At 40.5% G+C, this 25,966-nt stretch overlaps 3 protein-coding genes across 3 annotated transcripts; 1 reads left to right on the forward strand and 2 right to left on the reverse strand.

The window, feature by feature from the left end:
* Window positions 1-2,407: 2,407 nt before the first annotated feature.
* Window positions 2,408-6,874, forward strand: LOC145456523 (uncharacterized). The gene is made up of 2 exons (XM_080334666.1): window positions 2,408-3,801; window positions 4,513-6,874. The coding sequence occupies exons 1-2, from the start codon at window positions 3,673-3,675 to the stop codon at window positions 5,338-5,340; spliced, it is 957 nt and encodes a 318-aa protein (XP_080190792.1). The 5' UTR covers window positions 2,408-3,672; the 3' UTR covers window positions 5,341-6,874.
* LOC145456475 (uncharacterized) lies at window positions 5,321-12,704 on the reverse strand. The gene is made up of 8 exons (XM_080334594.1): window positions 12,302-12,704; window positions 9,538-9,745; window positions 9,395-9,474; window positions 7,744-7,904; window positions 7,608-7,684; window positions 7,389-7,443; window positions 7,180-7,330; window positions 5,321-5,945 (listed from the first exon to the last, which is right to left on the reverse strand). Exons 1-8 carry the CDS (start codon window positions 12,594-12,596, stop codon window positions 5,716-5,718), a joined length of 1,257 nt encoding a protein of 418 aa, XP_080190720.1. The 5' UTR covers window positions 12,597-12,704; the 3' UTR covers window positions 5,321-5,715.
* A 90-nt stretch (window positions 12,705-12,794) lies between these two features.
* On the reverse strand, window positions 12,795-25,604 carry LOC145456390 (choline transporter-like protein 1). The gene is made up of 9 exons (XM_080334507.1): window positions 24,760-25,604; window positions 21,583-21,742; window positions 20,565-20,714; window positions 20,321-20,496; window positions 18,854-18,985; window positions 18,578-18,786; window positions 18,057-18,274; window positions 14,363-14,606; window positions 12,795-13,048 (listed from the first exon to the last, which is right to left on the reverse strand). Exons 1-9 carry the CDS (start codon window positions 25,522-25,524, stop codon window positions 12,946-12,948), a joined length of 2,157 nt encoding a protein of 718 aa, XP_080190633.1. The 5' UTR covers window positions 25,525-25,604; the 3' UTR covers window positions 12,795-12,945.
* Between the last annotated feature and the right edge of the window lie 362 nt (window positions 25,605-25,966).

The following is a 25,966-nucleotide window of genomic DNA, read 5'->3' on the forward strand; positions in this document are numbered from 1 at the left end:
AACCGTCAGGAAGCAATAATACCTGATATGCTAATATTACAATGACGTTACAATACTGTAAATTTTAAATACAATAATGTTAGACAACATGTATAATTAGTCACCATTATGTTATTGTGGTATTGATGATTTATAGATATATATATATATATTGTGACAGTCGAGACATAAAGTTGTTGGTATTCTGATGCTATAGTTATAAAATGGGTAAATGGCAACGTCAATGTGCCAGATTCAAGAAGGAATGGATGGAAGACCCAGACCTGGAGAGCTGGTTGAGACCAGTTGAAGGCGAAGAAGCGCAGGCGTTCTGTTTGGTTTGCAAGAAAAATATCCGATGCAACTTGAAAGATTTGAGAGCCCACGGAAAGACAAAGACTCACAAGAAAAAGGCAAACCCAAGTTTGTATGTTATTGTGAAGAATGATTCAAAAGAGCCGCCAAAACCGATGGATAGTAAAACGGCGGCGTTGAAAATCGCAGCTCATATTGCATGTCATTCCTCTGTGTTGACAGTCGATCACTTGGGCGCTCTCATTAGAGATATAACCCAAAAACGATTTTCCATGCACAGAACCAAATGCACCATGCTGATAAGGAAGGTATTGGGCCCTGAAATGCATTACGAATTCCTGGAGGACTTGAAACAATCCCAATACTCTTTGATAGTTGATGAAAGCACCGATCCATCGTACGAAAAACAGTTGCGAATAGCGATTAGATATTACAGCCTGCAACATAGGCGGATAATCACGTCTTTCTTGGGTTTGATGCCAATCGAGGGGTGCCATCCGGACTTTTCTGTATTGAACTTTTTGAAACAAAATAAGTTGAACATAGGCGACTGCTGCAGTATCGCCACTGACTGCACGGATGAGCCGTGCGAAAAAACGGAGATTATTTCCAAGTTTTTAGAATACAATCAGAACATAATACACATCAAGTGTATGTGTAACTCCTTGCAGCATTGCATGGTGAAAGCATTTCAGTTTTTGCCGAAGAATATTGAGTTTATGATTTCGGAAACGTACAACTGGTTTCTACGATCCCCATCAAACCAATCGAAATACAAACATATGTACGAATGTATCAATTTCGGCGACCATGCCATGAAGGTGATGATGTCGCCCGATTCGAAATGGCTCGTGGCAACCCCATGTTTAAACAAAGTTTTGGAACATTACGACGAGTTGAAGTTGTACTTCCAGCTCGTGCAGGCGCAGGAAAATAGCTACACCGCCGAGATATTGTTTCACATGTACGACGACTCGCTGAATAAGCTTTATTTCTCATTCCTGCAACCTCTACTCAACGAGTTTTCAAGGGTTTACAAGCAAACTGAGAACGATTCAGGTGCTACACACAGGCTTGCAAAAGAATTCCTCGGCCTCTACAAGCGTTGTCTTCAAATGATCATAAAGCCCGACGTAATATCTTCGCAGAAGGTGTTGTTGGAAATTAATCTGCAAGATTCCGATGTTCAATTGCCAATGAACAGTGTGGATTTCGGAGCCAAATTTTCGATGGTTCTAAACGAGCTGAGCGTGGTGCATCCTACTCTTATAGACGAGGCCAAACGGTCGTGTTGGGAATTTATTTTCGGGCTGTCTTCCCAGCTGCGTTTGATGCTGCCTCAGAGCATTCAAGTGTTGGAAAGTCTTTCGAATCTGTTGCCAAGCGTAGTGTTAGGACCGAAAAAACCGAGACTCGCCAGCTTGCCGTTTCTTGCCTTGTACGGCGGGGATCTAATGATGCTGAATTCGCAATGGAGACGACTCGAAAACGTACGTTGGATCAAGACATCCGACACTACCGCGGAATGTTTCTGGTTCGAAGTGGCGAATCACACCGACAGCAATGGGCAGCGCGATTTCAAGGAGTTGGGAACGTTCATGATAGCTCTCTTGACCATGCCGCTTACTAACTTTGGCGTGGACAAAATTTTCCAAAGCATGAATCTGGTTAAAAGCAAGCCCCGCAATCGAATGGGGCAGCAGCTGCTGGAAAATATCCTGCGTGTGAGAGCTTACATGAAAAGAAATAAGATTTGCTGCGACGAATTCATGCCCACGGAGAAGATGATGGCTGCGTTCCGAGCGGACATTTATAAATCTGATGCGCCCGAGGAATTAGAAATTGAAGTAATTACTAATCCAGACCCTGAAAATATGATAGTCAAGGCTGAAATTTGTTGAGTCTTTCTGTATTATTTATGATGGATGAAAAATTGACAGCAATCGTTGCTGACCGTATTCGAGAGTATACCGACTGTGTTATAGAATGTTGGGTTGGAAGTCTGATTTTCATTGAGTATTGAAAACAGTGGGATTTCTCCAACATTATTTATGGCAACAAACCAGCTTGTAAACGTCTCTTTCCCTACACAGAAAAACACTGGCTTCTCTTAAAACCTCTAATTGTGTTAGTAACATGATACTGATGTTGTCCATGGCCTTGTCAACTTAGGCGGATAACAATTCATTCAGTTAGGATATGTGTCGGTATACTTGTCAATTAGGCTCGTAGTGATACCTGTTGTTGGGTTGCTCTATGCCAGGGGTCAGGGGTGGGCTATTATTTTTCCCGGCGGGTCAAATGTGAAGCAGATAATACGTTGTCGGTCCGAGACCAAAGTTTAGATTACGTCCTGCGGCGTGCAGTTTTATTTCTAAATTGAAGACAGTGAATTACATTGTTAATACATGTTGCTAAGTGGAAGGGTTAACATTAGGTTACGTCCCTAGCTCTGTGTGACTTGGTAAAATATCTTCAATGTTTTGCTAGCTTCGCTAGCAGGTCCGCGTCAGCTGAGTGTATGTATTTGTGGCATGATTTCTCTCATAATGCCGACTCAAATTATATTCCTTAAGCACTGAGACGTGCTCAGTACTCGACATAAACTAAAAAGACCGGTTTACGGCTGACTTCAGTGAAATCTTTAGTGCTCAAAATCTCGTTGAAATGTCGACCTTCAGTCGCATCTTTCATTGCTTGACATGACATCATTTGTGAGTGAGGATGACCGCTAATCGCGAGCACTGATTGCATTATTTTACGAATTAGGATTTGGAAACGTATCACGTAACAGTTCAAAGCACAGACAGGGCAGCAAACAAAATTTGAATATGGAAACAGTGACTTGTAACTTTAATTGTTATGGCATAATTTGCTATGGGCTTTATTTTGAACCTGGATTACTCTCACGACATGCATAGGTTATGTAATCACGGTACCGGTACATAAATAAACTAGACTTCAAAGTAAAGGCATTTCAGGATCAGTTTATACAGTAGTTTTTGTCCACACATTAAAATTTAATAAATAGACTTTATATTCCTAGTTCCAAGGACCTTTTCACGGGCCGTACAATGCCTAGGTCTGCTCAATGCTATACTGCTCTCATCAAATCACCTTTCTCTGCCCATGTTGTATCACTAATAGAAGCATTGCTTTAGTCTTTATGATTGTAGCGTAGCGGCGAAACATGATCACTAATAAAATAATTATAGGAAATTCTACCGAAGTCATTCTTATATGTGCTTATGCTTTGCATGTATTTCCTTCCAGTGGTCAATTGTGTTAATGAAGCTATTTTGAATTCTACCCGGATTTTTACTTGGCGTACGATTACGATGTACTATATGTGTCCACTCGTGGGTTTACTCTGTTAATATGACCTTGACCTCGTTTAGTGTTCTTAGTCAAATTGGGGATACCGCTGTGTCACGAATGATGCCTAAAGAAAGATCAGTTTTTGTTGAAGCGGGGAAGTGGCATTCAAAAGAGAAACTTCTTGTCAAGGTAATAGTCACACTGAATCATGTCCCTTTTCTTCAGTCACACTACATACGAGTAGGCTAATTGTGATTCGACGAGGTTACCCATTCTTTCATTTGAAATAGACTGGCAGATATATAAAGAAGTATTTGTGGGACTGGATAGATTCATGCCAGCAGAAACTCATTCACAGGTGGTCAGTAACAATTGACTTCTACTTTCCGAAATACTGGTACTCAAAATAGTTTTGTCCGTACTACTTACTTTTTCTTCTATGGAAATCGTAACGTAGTTTTAGAATAGCTTTCACAAATTATCAGTAAAATTTTCTAGACTAATAGCACCTATGCCCGCAACACAGACATTGCACCCATTTGCAGTGTCGTTAAGCATCTTGCACTGCTCTCAAAGCTTAATCTAGTAAATTTTCAAGTTTAGCCATTTGAATAAATGCTAATAGCATGCAGCCACTTGAGTAGTTCTGCCGTGAATTGTAAATTGCTATATGTTTTTAATTGAGTTTAAGTTAATGACATTACTTCTATTTGGAAACTAAAGTTGAGTACTTTGACGATCTCTGCTCGTATTGCAACTACCAATCGAAACTTCACAGTTTCACTTATTTTGTGTGACATTAATGTTGAAGGCATAAAGTTTGACACGCTCATTCAGTCGTTCACCCACACCAATTTTTTGTTACATATCTCTAAACTGCACGCATGTCATGTTCAACAGTATCCAAGAACGCCACAGACCAAGTTACGGGGCGATAGGAACACTAGAGATACAAGGCAACGCTCGATCACTAACTTTTACCGGAGGGAACTTCCTCAAAAACCGGATAAGTCAAGCAATGAGAATACGATTGACATCGGCCCTCTACAAAAATCCATAAAATCTTGTTCGCTGCCTACTGTAGTGAAAGAACGGACAACAGACGTAAATCCGGTATTACACGATCTCGGCAATCGCACCGTTTCACGAGGTGCACCTATAAAAGCTAGTTCACCGACTACTGTGTCATGTACAAGGAAAATGCGGCAAACCACCATGGATACGGTGTTTGCACCCAAATCTGATCGATCGAGAGACACCCACCATTCGAATGAATCACTGGTGACAGGGCATGCAGCACGCTGCATTGAGTCAAATGCCAATAATGGCGAACCCGACATTGTCACTATCGATTCGGTCAAACCCCTCTATATAAACGAATTGGCGTCGAAGAGGACATTGATGACCGCTACTGAGTACACGGGCAATGGTCCTATATGCTCAATGGCGCTTGATCAATGCCTTAGTTTAGATGGGACCTTTGCACCGACAGTCACATCCACCCAAATCCCATACGTACTATCGAATGACAGCATAGACTTTGATGATGGTACAGATAAACCGGAATCGACGTCTATTGCTAGCGGTGATCTCAACTTGGATACCAGCGGACATCCTTTAACCCCGGACTACAACCTATCCATGCGATTCACCCAAGACTCTCAAGGCAACCGAATATTTAGCAGACTGACACAGAAGACTGACGCAATTACGAGTCATGAGATGTAATAAATGTACAATATCAACAGCTAGGCAGCTACGCAATACGATATGTGACTACAAGTACGAGGTAAATAAATACTGATGCGTCAACAGTTTGTTACTGATTTCAACAATTTAAGTAACTAATATGATTCATCACTACATATATGTCAGTAAGTTAAGTATAACCGCAACACGTAGATGTGCATAACTAGGTAAATAGAAATGGATAAAATGGCAAGAAGTTTTAAGAGCACTTTTGTTATAGCTAACACGGCTTGGCTAACAAGGAAAGTCAATCTACGTGCATATGCAACACTCGTGCGTGGAGCTTCATTGACCACTAACTACCAGCCTTGATAAATGGAAGAGAACAATTTGTAAAGATATCAAAAAATCTCGCTAACACCAACTTCCACTTTTGGTTGTCATATCTACATGATGCGTGGCTAGAGCACCTAGTTCCTTTATGCCCCGTGATTTCTCTTGATATAGCACCGTCGAACTGTAAGCTTCCTTCATTTGTAGAGCAATCCGGCCCGGCGGCATGTTACCCAATCCGCTGCACAGTGACGGGCTTAATACTGTCATTATTTCATCTTCAGGACGGCAATGTTGATTGTGACTTCTTACTGAAAATGGAGTGGAGTTAGTTCCCATTCTCTGCCCGAGTGTAAAAGTTTTAGCCCCGAGTGTAAAAGTTTTAGCAAGTATTAACCAGAGGTGGTCAGCTGGTCACAAATTAGTCAGTATTTGTACTTTAGTTAAAGTAGAGGTAAACACCATAAAATGCTACTGAATTACAAGCAGAGGTAGTGATTCCAAGACATGTCAAAGCTACATCCAAGTGAAGCAGAAATAATGGTGTGAAAAGTACTTGGTAGTTGCAAAAATGTATATTTGGCCGAGGGCTCGCATTCATAATCCAAAAACTTCTCTGTACTTCACAAAATTGCAAGTGTAAAATCGAGTAGTCTTGCCTGAATATGTAGAAGTGGACATTGTCTAAAATATAATCAACGGGTTGAGTAAGTGGTGCAACTAGACAATATCTACTTGGTAAGCTACTCTGAAAAGTAAAGAACTTTGTTACTGACCACCTCTGGAATGAACGAACAAACATTAACAAGACAAATGTATTTTTTAGTTTATGGCAAAAAGTCAGCAAGATGATAACGTCGGTCGGTTTGCATTTTCTTTTTGTGTCTATATAAATGTTCGCAATTTATTGCATTAGAACAAAATTGAATCGTGACTGCACTGACTGAGGTAATAATCAGCGTTGTTTAATAGTTCAGTGGCCAACCTCGGGGAGGAAATGCTAGTTTTCGCGTTCATCTTTCACTTTCTTAGCTTCCTCTCAGTTACTTTTTGTTCACTGTGCATGCCTCGATTTTGAACATATATTTCATTTTTATTACCTTTTGTGTCCCAAGGTGAGTGTTTGACTGAAAGACGAACACAAACCAAGTCATTTTGACACCGTCCTGTTTTCAATATATGACGTCATTGACGTGTTTTAAATTAGTGGAAATATTATTAAAACTAATGTATGAATGTATGAATGAGTGAGTGCCAGTGAAGTGAAACCATTGTTTTTACTTTTTCTGTCTTCAATATATCATATAGGCCTACTGGTTTATACATCTGGCATGTATCATATATTTGATGTCAGTCATGTCATTGTGATCAAGTGCTCCTTGATACAAATGACAAAGGAGGGGTAACATGCACATTGCACAATTATCAATCGACTTGTCCAGTAGTAGGATTCGTATTATATCAGGTTTCAGGTAAATTCAAAATCATTACATCTGATGTATTGCATACATACAAAACACCATGTATGAATGTGTTTCCTCTTACCAGCTCTCATAGCAGCCCGAAATGCTAAATACGCATTTACAGTGTCCCCAACTTGCAGAGGCACTCGCATGATTGGTACATATATAACAAATTTGATACTGGTGAGATTTTCGAATTCATCCCGTTCCAACCGGATAATAAGTGCATCGCCCTGGAAATTTTTGAAGGTTCAGACTCGGCACACAAAAACCCGCAACAAGCATCCTTACCACAAGCATTTCACCATCATTTACTTCACGGATATGCTTCTGTACCTTTCTTTGTCTGAATATCAAATGTTTTGCCTCACAAAGCGGTTTTATTACACGGTTGCACGCATATGCTCCTCTTGTTATTTTATGGGAGAGTGGACAGCAGTATGAATCATATCTCGTCACACTATAATTATCATGACACCAAGAATTATGCCTGTCAAAACATACACTCACATTTGCCATCCGAATTTCTCTGTGAATCGAAATTCCGGTTCGCCATCGAGGAAGCCAAAGCTGTTTCCAGGCACAATCTGCAAGAGACAGTGAGAAATGAATACTTGAGTCACGGCAATGACCAAAATCCTCTTACGACAGCGTCATGGTCAAATTTGCTTAGAAAGAAATCCCTGCACTGGACAGTAACATTTTCGTGACTGGCAAATACGCGTCTCCATTCGGAACACTGCGACTTGTCGGGGTCTCTGAGTTCCAGATATATTGCGGAAGGTTCCGGGTCCGAAACATCAGAATCTTGATGAAATAGAAAAGTTTTACGGCTTGTCTGGTACACTGATCAAAGTGCAAGACTGCGGGTCGTCCTACAAAGATCAAGTGCTCACTCCTAGTCAAACATCATTCTCACACACATTACTTTTACTCTATATGCCTACTTTAGTAAACATTGCTTCTATAGTCAACGACTCCAAATACTTTGTTCAGCACGTGTGGTGATTTGTCAATTGAAACAATTACTTGGTCATACTTTATTAATACCTCAGTCTCTGATCAAACTATGAATGTCACCGATTTCTGAGGCCGAGCAAAGCCATTCTAACACATTAGTTGAATTCACATCTAAAGCTTTGCAGCGGTTTCTTCGAATTTCAGCATGCAAGGAATACTATTGCTATGGCACGGTACTGTCACTAGGGATGGAAATTAGACAAAATAGAATTAGAGCCAATTCAATATACACGCCCAGATCAAATTACCTTCATCAAATATATCAATAATCTACTGAATTGAATTCACAAGAGGAGTCATTTGAGCTGAACATGAAAATAAATCACACAGTGCCCAGTAACGATGTCTTATTAACCTGACCATGCTTACATTTCACAGTTGCACATAAACAGGGTTTGCTTTGATAGCTTATGTCGCTAGATGAATTTCGAAAGCAACATGCCCATTACATTATCTCGATTCACAGTTGCACATAAACAGGGTTTGCTTTGATAGCTTATGTCGCTAGATGAATTTCGAAAGCAACATGCCCATTACATTATCTCGATTCACAGTTGCACATAAACAGGGTTTGCTTTGATAGCTTATGTCGCTAGATGAATTTCGAAAGCAACATGCCCATTACATTATCTCGATTCACAGTATTTCCAGCATCATTAAATTGACTTTCTGAGTGAGTCAAAGTGGCTGGAACGCTACGATATATTTTTCGTTTCTCTCACATCAGTTTTCACTGCTATTGGGAGCTGTACACCAAAACTGCTTGGTAAGATTAGTACGGTATCACAAATACAAACTTACAAAGGTACCTGCAATGTTCATTAGGCCTACTATAATCAGTGATGAATGAAATCGATTCACTGATTGGAAATCCCTCCCTAACAGGACCCAAAAGTACGAAGATTCTGTGTTTGCCTGATAATGATATATCCGGTGGACGAAAGCATTTGTATCCTCAAATTTAGGGTGGGTATCTGATTAAAAAGCTACCCCAAGTCGCTTGGACAGCTCTTCCTATATTTTCATTCTATCACAATCAAAAATTTTTAAATGACTGATCGATTACTGCCATAACAGCATATGTCAAGAGCAGCCTCGTATTAATAAAAACTTGATGTAGTTGAATTGCTGATCAAACCAAATGGGAGTAACAGTAATTTATGCGACTAGAAGTAACCTACTTTCCAATAATATTTGAGCACAACGGTACCTACATTGTTGCCAAACATCATATATCACAGCAGAGTATAAGACAATAGAACAAGAACAATACATACCCAATGGCGATGATGTTGCAGTATTGCCAAATTCTTGAGTACAATCCTCATCTAGAGCCTCAGGCGATATAGTAAAATCACTGTAAAACATGCATACAGAATATGTGCAGGATCATCCATCCATATTATCAATGCGTGAATACCTCAATTGCTCGGAAGGATACGCAGACAGTTGTAATTTCAGGACCTTCTTGGAATTGTGGCTGGTTTTATCAGATGTCTCACATGCTAGCGAGGATTGGCTATCTTTAAATCCAGAGCCATTACTGAACTCCCATTTCTCTTCACGTTCTCCTTCTTTAAATTTCATTTTCATCCCTGGTTTAAGATCTGGAGCACTTTGGATTTGGGCTGTCAAATTGTGTGCAGTTCAGGACAGGAAGGAAAACGAGATCAACTGAACATGACATTTCAATGTCAAAATTGGGCACCATCACAGTTCAGTTCACTATGGTTACACTTCCGTGATATCACAGAAAAACAAGAGAAAGATTTTATTGATTTCGTCAACAATGAAAATCAGAAGGCTATGTTAATATCCAATAACAATTGAAATCATGATGAGATCATTTTTATTTGCCAATATGACACTAGATTAGGGTTACCATGCGTCCTCTTTTAAGAGGATTTGTCCTCTTTTTTGAAAGTCGAAGTGACGCTCCGGTGGGTATTTCGGAGTGAAAAACGGTGATTTTAGCTCTGAGAGAAAAGATGACCTTTTTTTTTAGTCAACCGATCACAAAGTGGGAAAAATTCACCGGTTTTTGAGAACTCTTCTCCGGTTTTGCAAGTCTCAAATTTCTGAAAAAGGTGTCCTCTTTTTAGATTTCCAAAATATGGTAAGCCTACACTAGATGGTATTGGCACGGAGCCCCGATATGACCAATGTCTTCGAGTTCAGTGACAAACGGACATATTTGGAAGTAAAAATCAATTCCTTCCCCCAGCAGCCCTAAAATGAAAAACTATAGGCAAGTCTAGACCAGCGGTTCCCAGCCTGTGATAATTCTTCAGGTCTCTGGTAGCTTACGACAGGTAACCGTCAAGATTAACTTACTTTCCATCATGTTCCTAACAAAGATCATTTGCTGGTGATTAGTGGCAAATGTGGATATCGGGGGGGAGGGTGGGGGGGGGGGTTCGCTTGGTATAAGACAAAATGTAGGAAAGTAGTGATGGCGTGCAGTTTAAGCATTAGTTAGAAATCGTAGTAAGATTTAGTTTTGCCTATTTAAGTGTGACTGTTCGACTGTGAAGCGTTAATGGCAGTGGAGCACACGCTGGGAGACTAGGTACAGGCACGTAGCCAGCCACGAGAAGAGGAGGGCGAGGTGAAACAAGAGGGGGAGGAGGGGCATTTTGAAAACAGACAATGTTCCAAATATGAATAGATTAATCGGGTTAAAGCTATGTACATTGTACAACTGTCAATGCAACAAGGATCAGATAATATTGCTCGTTTTAACTTTCTATACACATAAACATATGCCAGTTACGGTATATTAAAATATATACTAAGATAGATATTATACAATTCAGTACCGATATGTGAATAATGACTCACTCACGAAGCGAGAGGGAAGTGAATCACAAGAGAATAATAAGGGTTTTTAAAAGGGGTTGAGTCAAGTTTGGTCTTCGGTTCTACCCCATAGCTACGTCCCAACTAGGTAGGCCTACATGTGAAAAAGAGCAAAGATGACAGTACTGAATAGGAATAGGACGGAATATCTGTGCATATGCAATGCATACTGTAGCCTTGTAAGGCTTTCCGAGTCTTGAACCACCCCCTCCATGCTATATATATCGTTAATGCTGAGCGTCACATGAGGAAGTCATGGATACCAGTGTTACTAATCAGGTCGAACCCACACCCTACCGATCAAGAAGCAGGACGCTCCACCATTACACAATCTTGTCGATACATCTGTTGACACCTGTCCACAGCAACTATCCTTTCATATAGTGCAGTGGTTTCAAAACTGGTGGGGAGGGGGCGCGAACCCCTTGGAAGGCGAGCAAGCATCTGAAAGGGGCGCGAAGCAGCATTTGACTAAAAAAATTACCTCCAATTCGTGGTTGTGGCTCTGTGTATACTTCGAATTTCATAATTTAGAATTCTCTCATCATCAGTCATAACCATTCATGCCATCAAACTATCCGTTAAGATTGCTAGCATTCTGGTTGCATTTTGTGATATGATGAATAGGGGGCAGCAATTTTTTCAATATCATAAGGGGGGCATGTCTAAAGAAGTTCGCGAACCACTGATATAGTGGAGGAGTCAATGGAAATGTGGGTGCAAGCAACATTTCAATTTTTTTTACACATTTGAAGATTAACGAATATTATCCTAAATCGTTTGCAATATATCCACTATTGGGATCCAATATACCAAGCCTATCTAAAAGTTTCTGAGTGTGTAATTCAAAACTGATGCTACCCGGTACCCGCCAATGCCATAACTTCGCTTCAGGACAATGGATTCATGCCAATGCGTGCATTTCAAACTAAGAATTGAAATGTGGTCAATAGTTGAGGTAAGTTCAGATGATTGTAAATTTGGACGGAAGTAAACTAAATTATCAAGTACTGATAAAAATCCCAGCACATGCACAATGTACTGAATTACTGATAATTAAGGATGAATTAGCCTGTGAGTTGTCGCGAGCAAGTCGCATAGAATAACTATCTGACAATCTATGTGTCCATACCAGGGACCAGCCATATAGGATACTGGTATATCGCTCCCGATCAAGCTCCTAATTAAAGCCTAACCCTAACTATAACATCATTTGCTCACTTTCATATCAAGCATGAAGCGTTGTAGCCGTAACAGAACTCCATAATGCGATACCCTACAAAGTTCAATTGCAAGTTCATCAAGACCAGAGACCATTATCTTACCGGTTTTGTGATTGAGAAGAAAGGAGTCGGACAGGCTTAACTTCTTTTTAGGAAGCTGTGGCTGGCAAGTGATTGGTGAAATATCTTTGTCCTCCGAGTCTGTGGAGTAGCTTGAGCTGGTAATACCATCGTCATCAGCGGAGCTGAGCTCGCTCAATTCATCGAGATCGTTCCCACTTGCGTCACTATCAGACAAATTTGAGTGGCCTTCTACTGTGGTCAATGATTGCACTTCGGCTCCATCAACGACGCTGTCAGTCCTGGACTGATATATCCCCGAATCCACATCATCCATCGAAAATACATCTGCTATCCACTCTCAATATCTTCACAAGAAGCCCGAAAATACGGCAGCAACGACAACGCTCACCAGCACTACCAGCACCAACCCAACTTCACAGCTGAGCTGAATGAATGTTTTGCTTCTCCGAATTACCGTGGTTACCGATGCTTATCGCAAACTACTTCCTAGGTACGGACAACGAGACAAAAATGAATTAATGAAACGCGTTTATTCATGAAATTGAATTGAAATAAGTGATGAAATTAAACTTTTAAGTATATATGAATGTAAATGTATATTGACGACATATTTATGCTACGCCGAAATATAGCTCAGTGATTGAAATCGGATCCGTCGACGTTCAGGCTTTACTTTCCGTTATTTCCTGAACTTCTATTTCTTCTGGCACTTTCCCGTCTACCCCTTTCGCATTTTTGATCGTTTTGTTGCCGCCGGACAAAATACTGAAACCGTTCAAAAACAAAAGCCTCAATTTATGACGCAAGTTTGTAATTATATCATTAAATATAGGCCGATACCATTTATGTGAATTTTGATACCGACGCTGTTAAACAAACGCTTACATCGCAAATGTGCGGGGATGAGTGGCGCAGAACCGATTTCTTTTGTCGTGTAAGCTATTGGCCTATATGTGCCATTTTCTGCCACCATCCTTCATAGCGGATAGCGTTCCATTCTAACGTTTTAATGCTAGCTAGGCCTCGCCCGCTGAAGGATTCGGAACTTTTGGAATCAATAAACCAATATTGCATTTCTACTGTTTCAGTCTGAGTGCGAAAATCTCCATGAAAACAAAGTTATATCTTTTGGCTATTTATTTATCTCAAAACAACTTTACCGGTAATTTAAAAGGGGACTTAAAGCTGCATCAAAATGATAATTACAGTAGGTCTGCGATGAATTTATGAGCAGATGAGTAAGTCTGTTGATTGATAAATGCTTATTGCTTATGATCTGCGTATGTAAATGGATCGGTTGCGAGTTCATCATCATGTTGTAGTTGGCAGAGCAAAGTCTCCTGGAGGAACTTCAAACCATACGAGGCACACAATTTCGGTCACGGGCGCATGGTAGCTAGCTCCCTACGCTTCGCTGTTACAACCCAACTATGTTGACTTATCGCCAGAAGTGGTCACCTGGTCAGTAACGATCGAAGCACTTCTACTTTCTCCGATTCATCAAGTAGGTTTTGCCTACTATATTAGTGAAATGCTTACTCAAGTGCTTCCAGGCTTTGGCTGCTTTCAATTTTACTTAGCAGTTTTTGGACAAAAAATTTGATACTTTTCAAACTTTGGATTTTGTAAAGTAGAATGTACTTTCGGGATTTGCATCCACATTCGAATAACATTGTCATGGCAACTGTATGGGCGAAAGAGCCCTGTATCACGGTAACGGAATATGTTTTCGAAAATTGCACCTATTTGTGATGTCTACCGGTGATTATTGCGTTAGCCGCGAACACGCAACCTGCAATCTTTAAAAGTTGCACCTCCAATTAACCACTAAAAGTAAATTTTAAATAAAAAAAATATTTTGAATAACTATTATTTAATATATATTCAGTAAAATTGATTTTAAGTTTCAAATTGTATGTATTTAATTTATCATTAAATAGCAAAATTAAATTGAAATGGTTATTTCTACAAGTGATTGAGTGGAAAATTATACTTCTACTTCTACTCGAGAAGCAACGCTGACTACGTTAACCAACTCTGCTCATCGCACTATCCTGTATATTGCTGAAATGCCCATACCTCTGCAATCGCTTACTGCTGTAGTACGGCCTCTCGCCTCCGTCGTTCCTTTGCATGTCGTCACAAAAGCAAAGGAAGATCGTGTCGATCGCTATCGAGAAGACCGACATGAAGCATGACGCGATAAAGTATGCACCCAAGCAGCAGATGATCATCGGGACGTAGAAGCCCACATCTGTGACGTCAGTCCCGGGTATCCAAATCCATCCGACTGCCGACACTGCGGCCACGACCATTATTTTACCTGCATTGCATGAAAAGAAATGTAGAACATCCATGAAGGCAAGGATTTTATAACATATTCGGGACATTTTTACAAGCAAAGGGGGCCAGGAAAGGAGTAGGCCGCTACCCAGTAGAAAATTGCTCATTTTTGTCGGAGGAGTTAGCAAAGCGGTGACTAGGGTTGCGTTTCAAACAAAAATCAATTTAAAACAAACACATTTAAAACAAGGCTCTAATTTAAAACATGTTTTTTATGTTTTCTTTAAGCTATGACGTCACGAATTTTCAATTGTGACGTCATAGTGGATTGACATTGACAATTGAAAATGTAGTGTAAATATAGCTCCTTTCACGAAATATATGTACTATAGCTGTTGAACCGATTATTTTGAGGGTTCCAACCATCGGATATCGATATACGTCGGCTATATCGGGTGATGATTGTCCGTAGGCTCATACAACATGTTTTTTGTAAAGCATTTACACCATTATGGCATAATTTTACAACTTAAAAAAACACAATTTTGTTTTTTTAAGGCTTTTTTTAATACACTGTTTAAAACATGTTTTAAACAAAGTGTTTTAAAACACAGCTTGTTTTAAATGCCACCCTAGTGGTGACGATAAGCACCTGCTACCAGGGCGGCCCGCGTTCGATTCCGCGTCGGATGTTTATCTGGGCTCCTCTACCCCGTGTAGCTGTTCTTACGGCAACAAAAAGCCCAGAAAAAGACCCGATGAAAGAACGCACTCACAGGGAATGGAAATAGCAAGAGCCGCGGAATAGAGATTATCATCGAAAAAGTACTGTGACATCGGGCACTAGGCACTATAGGCGCTAGCACTAGCACTAGCCTATAGGCGGATACCAGTTTAAAAGATCGCAACTGGTCGTTCGGTCCTCCTATCTGTTCATTACATCTGATTGTGTCTTATCGCGTTGTAGGTCTATACATTGTGTGTGTCTTTATCAGATGAAAGTATTATCCGACGATTATCGATTGACTGATTGTAGTGTCTGCTCCGGTGATGTTTCGTTAGTCGTGCATTTTGCCTAATTGCATTGACTACACTTGACAATCGAATTGTTAGTCAAAACGACTTACTTTTCAGACTTTGGACTTTGTAAGAAAGTCGTTTTAGGATGTCTCCATCACGTATATATGAATCAAACTGTAATAAAGACTGGGAGAAATATCCATTATCACCGTATCACTGTAACTACCGAATATGAATATAATATATTATTTTTGAAAATTCCACTGAATTGTAATGTCATAGGGCAAGTTTTTGCAACTTTTGCAACTTTTTTTTACAGCTTCCGGCAGCTTCCTAAATACTCGTAAGATATGTAGAATGCTGTTTTGAGCTGTTTGAAGGAATCTTATAGTGCAACTTTTTGCTGCTTTTGTCCATTTTTTTTCATGCAACTTTTCGCAACATTTTGCAACTTTCTCGATTTTTCTTGAAAGTATTTTCGATTTTGGTGAAATACACGGCCAAATCCGTAAATCAGCACCGTAAATCAGCACCGAAGTAACGCTTTTACGGGTATTTCGGGAGCTGAGCCGGAAAATTGACCTTTTTTTAGTCAATCTGGGAAGCTGACCTTTTTTTTAGTCAACCGAGCAAAATGTGGTCAAAATGCAACTTCTGCAACTTTTTTAAAATATAAATGCAACTTTCCACGGATTTAACCGCAACAAAAACTTGCCCTACATTACTCGTGTAATTCGTTTTGCGTTAGAAGCAAAGATGCAAAATTCAATTTTGAAAGTAATCACCTCAATTATATTATTACGAATTACAGTGAAAAGATCGGAAGGTGTCGAAACGACTTGAAGTAGTCTTTGAAATCAGACGCTGAGATCACCTAAGATCAACTACCAAGTAACTAGTTTCCATAAGTAGGTTTGGACGAGGGTTCGGGGATGGCTAATTTCGAGGTCACACGGCGCACTCGCGGCACACTCGCGGCTGTCGCGAAATGACTATTAACACTGATACAAATGGGTGAGATTTTTTAAAATATATTCGTCTACCTTGATATAAAGCGGCTCTCTCTCTCTCTTATCTCGCCCAGTTGTTTCATCAATCTCACTCATAAACGTGATACAAGTAGGGTTGCATTTAAAACAAATGACTGTTTAATAAACTTTGGTTAAAACATGTTTCAACAGTGTTTTTTACTAAGGCCTTTTCAAAAAAATTGTATATTTTTAAGTTGTAAAGTTATGCCATAATTATGTAAATACTTTCCAAAAAACATGTTGTATGAGCCTACGGACAATTATCACCCGATTAAGCCGACGTATCGATATGGGATGGTTGGAACCCTCAAAATAGCCGGTTTAACAGCTATAGTACATATATTTCGTGAAAGGAGCTATATTTACCCAATATTTTCAATTGCCAATGCACTATGACGTCACAATTGAATATTCGTGACGTCATGGCTTAAAAAAACAAACAATAAAAAACATGTTTTAAACAAGGCCTTGTTTTAATCATGTTTGGTTTAAATTGATTTTTGTTTTAAATGCAATCCTAAAACAAGCATATCCCTAAACTACGTTCTACTTCACAAAATCCAAAGTACAAAAAGTTAGTTTTGTCTGAAAAAGTGTCCTAATAGAAGTGGAATTATAGGCTCTTAAAACACAACTTGAGCAAGCAAGCATTAGTTGTTGTTTATTGAACAAAAACGTTTGGCGCTTGTCCCCAGACGGCCTTTTGTACCACGGTCAACGAAATGCACATTGTAAACATACAGGCGAGGCATTTTAACAGGGTTGTAACCAAGTCTCAAGGCTCCGAGTCACAAGTCAATCTCAGTTTTATGGTTTTGACTCGAGTCAAGTCGAGTCATTTTCAATTTACCACCGAGTCAAGTCCGAGTCCAAGTCACCAAGCAGAGGGTCGAGTCCGAGTCATGGTATTATGACTCGAGTCGAGTCCAAGTCATTGTGTTGACTGCCCAGTTTCCAGTTAAAGGCTTGTTAAATCCACTTTTTATAACTCTGTTTGGTGATATCGAATGGTTCGCATTTATAATATACTAATTTTCGTCATTTTTAGCAGTTTCTGACGCGTTTTCAAGTACCAGTACCAATAGACGAAATCTCAGTGTGATTACTTTACTATTCCTCGAAATTACAATGAAACGTCGGTCTTGGCCGTCTCAGTCTCGAGTCATATGACTTGGTTCGAGTCATGCGCAATGACTCGAGTCCAAGTCGAGTCAATACACAAATTGACTCGAGTCGAGTCGAGTCATTTCCGTATTTTGAGAAAATGATTCGAGTCAAGTCGAGTCATCTGAAAAACGTGACTCGAGTCAGACTCGAGTCGAGTCATGACTCGAGTCATTACAACCCTGCATTTTAAGGGACTGCATTGATACAGTGCGACGTGCCATACAAATATGACGTGATATACGGTATGCATCGTTACGTACGATTTCACATACCTAGAAACAAGCAGAACCCGCTGACGCAATTGAGGGCCAAGACGTGTTGAGCATTGCTTATCAACAGTCCCAGAGCTCTGCGGGCAGAGGCACAGAACCCTTCGCCGTACATCGCAATGCAGATGTACGCGTTCCTGTTGACGTATTTCAGCACTTTTTCGAAACAGCCAAGGCAGCATTGCAAGCACGTCAGCATGAACTTCGCCGCTTTGTGACCGCTGCAAAGTTATCGCTGTAGTAAGCAGGGGCGATCAAAGTAGTCGAGTTAACTTGAGTCGAGTCATTTTACGCATTTGAAAAAATGACTCGAGTCACCAGAAAATCGCGACTCGAGTCATTAGAACCCTGAGTAGAATTAGTCTAGAATCATAATCAATGGAGTAAGTATAATGCAGGCAGGCGAAACCTACTTGATTACTTCAAAAAAGTAGAAGTAATTCTTCTGTCACCACCTCTGATTAAGGATATATCATGTCGCCAACGATCTACATATCGCTCAACCATCAGAAGGAAATGCTCACGAATTTTTTAGTTTCTTCTGCAGATACGCAAGAATCAGTCTTATAAACCGGACGATGGCCACGATTAGAGATCCCAACGCTACACTTCCGAGATTATATTTCAACAGCTGAACGAACGGAGTGCACAGAGCCTTCGGTGCAGCACACCTGCACTTCTTGCCCTTGCCTTGCTGAAAAAACCACGTCGATATCGCGCCGGCCAGGATTACCTATAGTACAGCAACAAATCGTCTTCGGATATCGCGGTATAGCGGAAAGTGTCACTCATTCGATCACCTCTTGACAGCCGAAAATAAATTCGAACGTCCACAGGAAGACGAAGACAAAAAAGACGAATCTTATTCTTCCAGACTCGGCGAAAGGCCTGTCAACGTACGCAATGATACCGTCCGCGTCGGGCAATGCAATCTGTAAACATTCAATATTGGGGCCCACGGTTTGTCGTTACCATCAGCGATGCTCAGTAACAGACAGAGGGTTAGTCACTGGTCAGTAATGAAATACACACACTTCTACTTTGACAGTTTTTATGACAAAACTACTTACAGTTCAGCTATAGATTTCGGAAAGTAGAGAGTAGTATCGGATATGTTTACTCACGTTCATGAGTGAAATAGAGGAGTTAGCGTGTTGGTGACGATAATAAGCGCCTGGTGCCCGGGCGGGGGCTTATCTGGGCTCCTCTTCCCCGCGTCGCTGTTCTTACGGCGACAAAAAAGACCAGAAAAAGACCAGATGAAAGAACGCACTCCCAAGGAATGAATAGAGGAAGAAAGAACCGCGGAATAGAGATTAACATCGAAAAACGACTTTGACATCAGGCACTAGGTCGTTCGCCATCCTCATATATCTGTTCATTACATCGCATTGTGTCTTATCGCATTGTACAATGTACATTGTGTGTGTCTTGTTAAAATGAAAACATAATCTGATTATTGATGGTCATAAGAACCCCATGAAATAGCCTCTGTATACGGTAACTGAATACATTTTTTATAACTATAAACACCAGTTTGTAGTGGAATCAGTCATTTTGCATTAGTCGTGAAGATGCACTCCACAATTTTGAAAGTAGCAACCTTCGATTGTCTACTAAAATATGCGAACCGAATCTACATTTAAAACTAGTTACTTGAGTGCTTTAGGAATCTTCTTTTTCTACCTCCACTTGATGTATTTTTGGCATGATTTTGAAATTCTACTTCTACTTGAACTTGAGTATGCGTTACTTGAACCCGCAACCCATTGGTGTTGCAGCTGTGGATTTTACCACTGCGCCATCTCGCTACGGTGCCTGCTTGCAGGACTTGTTCATATGCTTATGTTTCCAGAATACTTCCGACCACTTCTACATAAAAGTTTTTGATGCAAAACTACTTATATTTCATACTCCGTCTTTTATAAAGTAGAAATTCGTTTTGGGATTAGTTTGTAAGGGAGTGTGTGAGTGAAGTTATCATATTAACTGGGCGAAATTGCTCCTGTATCATGGTAGAAAAAGATATTTTCTAAAATTGCTCTGTTAGTGGAGACATCGGACAAGTTGCGTTGTCGCGAAAGTAACCCACCTCCCATTTACTACTATAAGTATGCGACACCTCAACCAAATCTGTTTTTCTTTTCGTTTTCTTCTTCTATACTTGAAATAGTTTTGGAATGTCTTGTAAATCGCTGCTATTACTTGAGTAGCAATGCTAACAGCTTCGATCACCTCTTGTTGCTATCCTACAGTTGAGAGCATACCTGATCAGAAAGCAAAAACGCAGTGCCTATAAGAAAGGCTACCAAAATCGCGGAGAGCCACAGAGTGGTATGTAGAGGCTGAAGCAGTATACTTGGGTTGCTGAAAATAGCGACACTTGCTTCGTCGAACAGACGGACCGTTAGCCAAAGACTCTTCCTAGTCCAGATCAGCAAAACTGAATATACGTGATCAACGAAAATTAACACGTCGATTCGTTTTTACGAATGGAAGAGCGACGCATACTCCAGCTTATAAGAGTGAAAATAGTAGCTCCGATAGCAATCGGCAAGAGGAATTCGCTCTGATTGATCTTCTGAAGCATCAGGATTTGTGATAATCTGGCAGACGCGGACGAAACTGAACTTGTCGCATTGGCTTCGATGCCAAGAATTTCTAAATAGCGAGCGTATATACATGAAAAAACTATCATGTAGCCTGCTATTACGCTATGCGCTGTCTCGCCTCTCGGTACACGATATATATTACACTGCAGTCTACTAACGGTTTTGTATTTGTATTCGAATTTGTTTTTGACGCAAAACTACTTACTTGGGCTTTTGTAAAGTAGGAAGTAGTTTTCGGGTTGGTTTGCATTCCTTTTGCGAATAGCATGATCGTAATCATGCCGGGCGAAATAGCCCCTTTGTCATGGTGGTATAAATACGCTTCGAAAATAACTCTATTTGCAGTGTCATCAGTCACTTTGCGTTGCCGCGAAGATGCACCTCGAAATGTCCAAGGTCCGATATACTATACTAAAAGTACGCGACACCTAGATCAAATCTACTTCTGACAACTACTTGCGTGAACACTTATCAGACGCTTCATCTTCTACTTCTACTCGAAGTAGATTTGGCCAGAGGTGGTCGAAGTTGGCAGCGTGTCTACTCAAGTAGAAGTAGAAGTGCAATTTCTAACTAAGTAAATAAGTAGGCCTATGTATTCTGGAATAGTTTTGCCTAGAAAACTGAAAACTGTTAAGCCGAAGTACTCCAAAAGCGTAACTGCTAGAAGTAGTGGAAGTCGGTAAAACATACTTGAAGTAGAAATAAAAGTAGAAGTACTTCGCTAGCGACTATCTCTGGTTTTGGCATGTATTGGCAATCTCTATGTCTACTTTTAATATAATTGAGTAGAACTTTATACCATTACTTCTACTTTTACTTGAGTATAGCATACTGACTACTGTCACGTTCATTTCTTCTAAACTGCTTCCCGATTTTCATCCGCTCGCCTGAGTAATATGCGTAACAGCGCTCACCATTACCACTCGACAGGAGTGAACGCCATGCGTTCATGGCAGCGTCAGCCGGTATTTCTCCAATAGATACTCCATACGAATACCAAAGCCAAGCAGTTGCCGCGCCCGTTCCAAATCCGGCGATGATGATTAGGACGATGACCAACACTCGGGCAAAGAGCTGTTATGATAAGATGATATAAATGGAAACAATACAAGCACTATTAGCAGTCAATTTGTATTTCGAATTCCCGTGGAACGCTTATCGCTGCCAAGTTCGCTAGCTATTTTCAGAGGTGGTCAAAGTAGTCGAGTATACAAGTCGAAGTACCGTTGTAAATTTCTACACAATTACTAGTAGTGGATATTTCCAAGTCATATCCAAACTAGGACCACTCAAGTGGCAGTAGAAATTGAAAGGTTCGAGAATTACTGAAAAGGCAATACATCATCAAAAAAAAATTAAAATATTAACTTTTGATAATGACGTCATGAGTGGCACTGTGGCTACCTTGTCTATTAATAGCCTAATAAGAGTTGACCTTGACGTGATGAAGTTCCTTCTGAAATTTTAGGGGTATACGCGCAACGCCAACAAAACTTGAAGGGGTCCGCGATCAAAAAAGTTTAAAAACTCGTGTCGGCATTTTTGACATTCCTGGTACAAAAGATCGGTTACACGTTGCCGTTACACCAATGTCCAATGGTAGCACGCTGCGAGCGTGGGATCATCATCATTTTATTTAAATTGTTATCAAATCAATACACCACACTATGCGATATAATGAAAGGATAGGAGGGTGCCGAAACGACTTGGAGTAGTCTTTTAATCAGACACTACATTGGCCTATACTGTATACACCATGTAAATAAGAGGGATGCACACTAGGGTTGTTCAGATTTGGGCATTTTTTTTAAATCTTGTTTTGCGTAATTGCAAATGATAGTTTAGTGCATAAAAACACTTCTAAAAGCGATTTTGGTCATTTTCATCGCGATCTTCCTTGCGCGCAAAGCCCCCAAAGACCCACGGGCCAATTCTCCTTACTACCGACGATTCACCATTCCTGGTTTGTAGCTTTAGTGAAGTTTGCGGTAGAAAACGGCTGAGTAGAGCTGGGAAGTATCAGGTTGAATTATCTTTTTGCCGATTGAACATACCTACATTCCTATACATTCCAAATGTGGTTCACCTTCCCGTTTTTGACATAGGTAGCCGCGTGGTAGGCCTATGTATGAACGAATACCGGCATTTTCTGCTTGTTTCAACTCAGTAAATGTTAATCAAAGACATATTGTATATGAATGTAATTTCGTCTTAATAGTAGCTCCAATTCGCCTAATGCGCATCAGGTTTGCAGTATTTAATGCGTCTGAAGGAAAGTTGACCCCCCCCCCCCCCACCTTCGAACACAAAAACTCAGGCCTGTACTGTCCAAGAAGTTGTCACAGTAGCGAATACGGCCAAAATACCTAGGTTCATTGTGCAAATGTCAAAAGCTCACGATACTAGGCTTCTTCTCAAAAGATCATGGTAGTTGAGTCTAAATGGGGGTCCTGATCCTCAACTAACAATGCATTCTGTCAGAAAACGTCCTCGGTGTTCTTACGGAAACAGAAACAATAATCTCAATGCATAGTTGTAAGCACATACCATAGTGGGTGACGACAATGACTAATATGCCATTTTGTAAGTAGTGTCAAAGTCGTTAATGACGCTGCTGAACGAGGAGTTAAACTCAACACCGACTTTTGCTTCGATCATCACAGATGATGAGCGCAAAAAAAAGTCTGCTGCAAGTTGTTGAGCTACACCATCAGAAGTATGACAACTTCAATAAACCCACAATGAAATCCTATAAGCCTGCCTGAGACTAGAGCCTGTTGTTATCCACTTTTTGTTTTACGCTTACCCAATTCTCAATGTGCTTCAATGATAATAACTGTATTTTCATCCTTCACAATTGTCTCAATAAGTCACGTAAATGGTCGCCCTGCTATGTCCGGATTTGTGTTTTGCCTTATTCTGCTTTTCAAGTCTGATAAGGCAAATTTCCTTACAATAAATTCATCAAGTTTCAGAAACATTGTCTGTGCCATATCTTTTTTTTGTGAATTCAGTTGTAAGCACATACCATAGTGGGTGACGACAATGACCAATATGTATTGAGATTATTGTTTCTGTATCCGCAAGAACACCGTGGACGTTTTCTTACAGAATGCATTGGTAGTTGAGAATCAGGACCCCCATTTAGACTTAACTGTCATGATCTTTTGAGAAGAAGCCTAGTGTCGTGAGCTTTTGACATTTGCACAATGTACCTAGGTATTCTGGCCGTATTCGCTACTGTGACAACGCCTTGGACAGTAGAGGCCTGAATTTTTGTGTTCGGAGGTGGGGGCGGGGTCAACATTCCTTCAGACGCATTGAATACTGATAACCTGATGCGGATTAGGTGAATTGGAGCTACTATAAAGATGAAGTTACATCCATACACAATATGTCTTTGATTAACATTTAGTTAATCAAGTTAAAACAAGCTGAAAATGCCTGTATTCGTTCATACATAGGCCTACCACGCGGCTACCTATGTCAAATACGGGAAGGTGAACCACATTTGGAATGTATAGGAATGTAGGTATGTTCAATCGGCAAAAAGATAATTCAACCTGATATTTCCCAGGTCTACTCAACCGTTTTCTACCGCAAACTTCACAAAAGCTACAACCCAGGAATGGTGAATCGTCGGTAGTAAGGAGAATTGACCCGTGGGTCTTTGGGGGCTTTGCGCGCAAGGAAGATCGCGATGAAAATGACCAAAATCGCTTTTAGAAGTGTTTTTATGCACTAAACTATCATTTGGAATTACGCAAAACAATATTCCAAAAAAATGCCCAAATCTGAACAACCCTAATGCACACTGAATAAAAGAAAGGATAACAAAAAAGTACGCGACCAAAATGCATGCGGCATGTGTCGGTATGCGAGGTCGATATGTCAGATTATGGTCTAGTAATCTTGCGGGCAGACTGTAGTAGGCCTATTGATTCAGTAGAAATTTCTTGTATTTCGATTTTTGACTCGAGTCAATACACTAAAACATTGTGAATCGAGTCGGACTCGAGTCGAGTTATTATTCCAGTCACAATGCGAATGTTTCATAGGCAGAGCTGAATCGAGCGCGAATTTTTGCTTACCTGAAGTATGATGATGACAAGAAACGATGCACCAACGGCAATAAGAAGCAGGTATGTTAGCGTGGTTGCATTTTCCGCCACCGCCTGGATTGAACGCTGGGCAAAGTCGACCGTGCTTCTAATCTGAGTTGAATCATTTGAAGCCGTGCCGTTCGTTGTTACAGCGGCAGCAGCTGCAAATAATGCCTGTTCCAGTCCTTTTCCCAGGGCTGAAAGTTGTTCAGGGACGCATCGATTAAGAATTGCCACATGAGGAACGACCACTCCACTGAGAGGACATATACGTCTCGTCAGTAGATCAGGAGAAACGTTGTAACCATTTTCCCGAACCAAGTCTTCGCAACTAGCAATATCGTCCGGGCAACTTTTAACGCAAAGAGCGCCCGATGACTGATTTACAAAACCAACCGCGGCCCTGGAAAAGCTGCGAAGATCGGACAGAGCCAAGTTCAACTCAAACGTATAGGATGTCTTATCTAGACCTGAATTTTGTATCATGAGGTCAGTGCCATTTGTGGTTCTCTGCACCTTTGCGTTATCTTTTCTGCCGCAAATATTTCCCCAAGAATCCACTCCATATAGATATCTTTCTGGATTTCCAGCTGCGATTCCGTATTGAAGCACCAAGATTTCGACTGCAACAACGCTAGCGACGTAAAGAAAGAGAAAAGTTACATCTGTGCACTTCTTTGTCCGTACGGGGGTTGTCGTTGTTTCGTCTTTCAAGATTTTCACTGCCGCGTCAGAGCCTATACAGCAACCCATCCTCGATCTCGAAAATACACTCAATCAACAACAGTCGATAAAGGCCTACGTGAAGAATAAAATGTTGACTTATCCAGTATGGGTTTCAGATGAACAAAACAAAAACTCTGTTTCGTCAGAACTGATGTAGAACTAATTGATGTGACGTCACAGAGTAAATGGTCGCGGATAAAGTCCCAGAGAGAAGAAAAAGTTTGTGTGGGCTAATTTTGCCGTTATCATAGCTGTCGTTTAACTACTTCGTTGATTAGACTAGAAGTTTACAAATAGCGAGCCGCTTCCCAAATTTGTATCGTGCTGAGACCTCCAAGTTTGAGTCACGAAATATTTTGGATTTACCGTGAATGTTATCCAAATCATTGCGAAGCAATCAGTCCTCTCTCCAACTTCTCTCACTATTAAAAAATTGCTTACGATCAGTGAGATGCGTCCCCCTTGACGA

This window comes from Botryllus schlosseri, chromosome 2, assembly GCF_051294905.1.
Source record: "Botryllus schlosseri isolate E-star chromosome 2, Bs_hap1, whole genome shotgun sequence".
In the NCBI taxonomy this organism is placed as follows: Eukaryota; Metazoa; Chordata; class Ascidiacea; order Stolidobranchia; family Styelidae; genus Botryllus; species Botryllus schlosseri.

What these genes read in the sequence shown, in the direction of transcription:
- LOC145456523 (XM_080334666.1), top strand. Translation starts at nt 3,673, where the DNA reads ATGACCTTGACCTCGTTTAGTGTTCTTAGTCAAATTGGGGATACCGCT. An exon ending in AAGAGAAACTTCTTGTCAAG is followed by an intron (nt 3,802 to 4,512) that starts GTAATAGTCACA and finishes CATGTTCAACAG; the next exon opens with TATCCAAGAACGCCACAGAC.
- LOC145456475 (XM_080334594.1), bottom strand. Translation starts at nt 12,596, where the DNA reads ATGGATGATGTGGATTCGGGGATATATCAGTCCAGGACTGACAGCGTC. An exon ending in GAGAAATTCGGATGGCAAAT is followed by an intron (nt 7,444 to 7,607) that starts GTGAGTGTATGT and finishes TTTGATATTCAG; the next exon opens with ACAAAGAAAGGTACAGAAGC. An exon ending in TCGGGCTGCTATGAGAGCTG is followed by an intron (nt 5,946 to 7,179) that starts GTAAGAGGAAAC and finishes CTCCATTTTCAG; the next exon opens with TAAGAAGTCACAATCAACAT.
- LOC145456390 (XM_080334507.1), bottom strand. Translation starts at nt 25,524, where the DNA reads ATGGGTTGCTGTATAGGCTCTGACGCGGCAGTGAAAATCTTGAAAGAC. An exon ending in ACTCCTGTCGAGTGGTAATG is followed by an intron (nt 20,715 to 21,582) that starts GTGAGCGCTGTT and finishes CTCGCTATTTAG; the next exon opens with AAATTCTTGGCATCGAAGCC. An exon ending in TTTCACTCTTATAAGCTGGA is followed by an intron (nt 20,497 to 20,564) that starts GTATGCGTCGCT and finishes ACGTATATTCAG; the next exon opens with TTTTGCTGATCTGGACTAGG.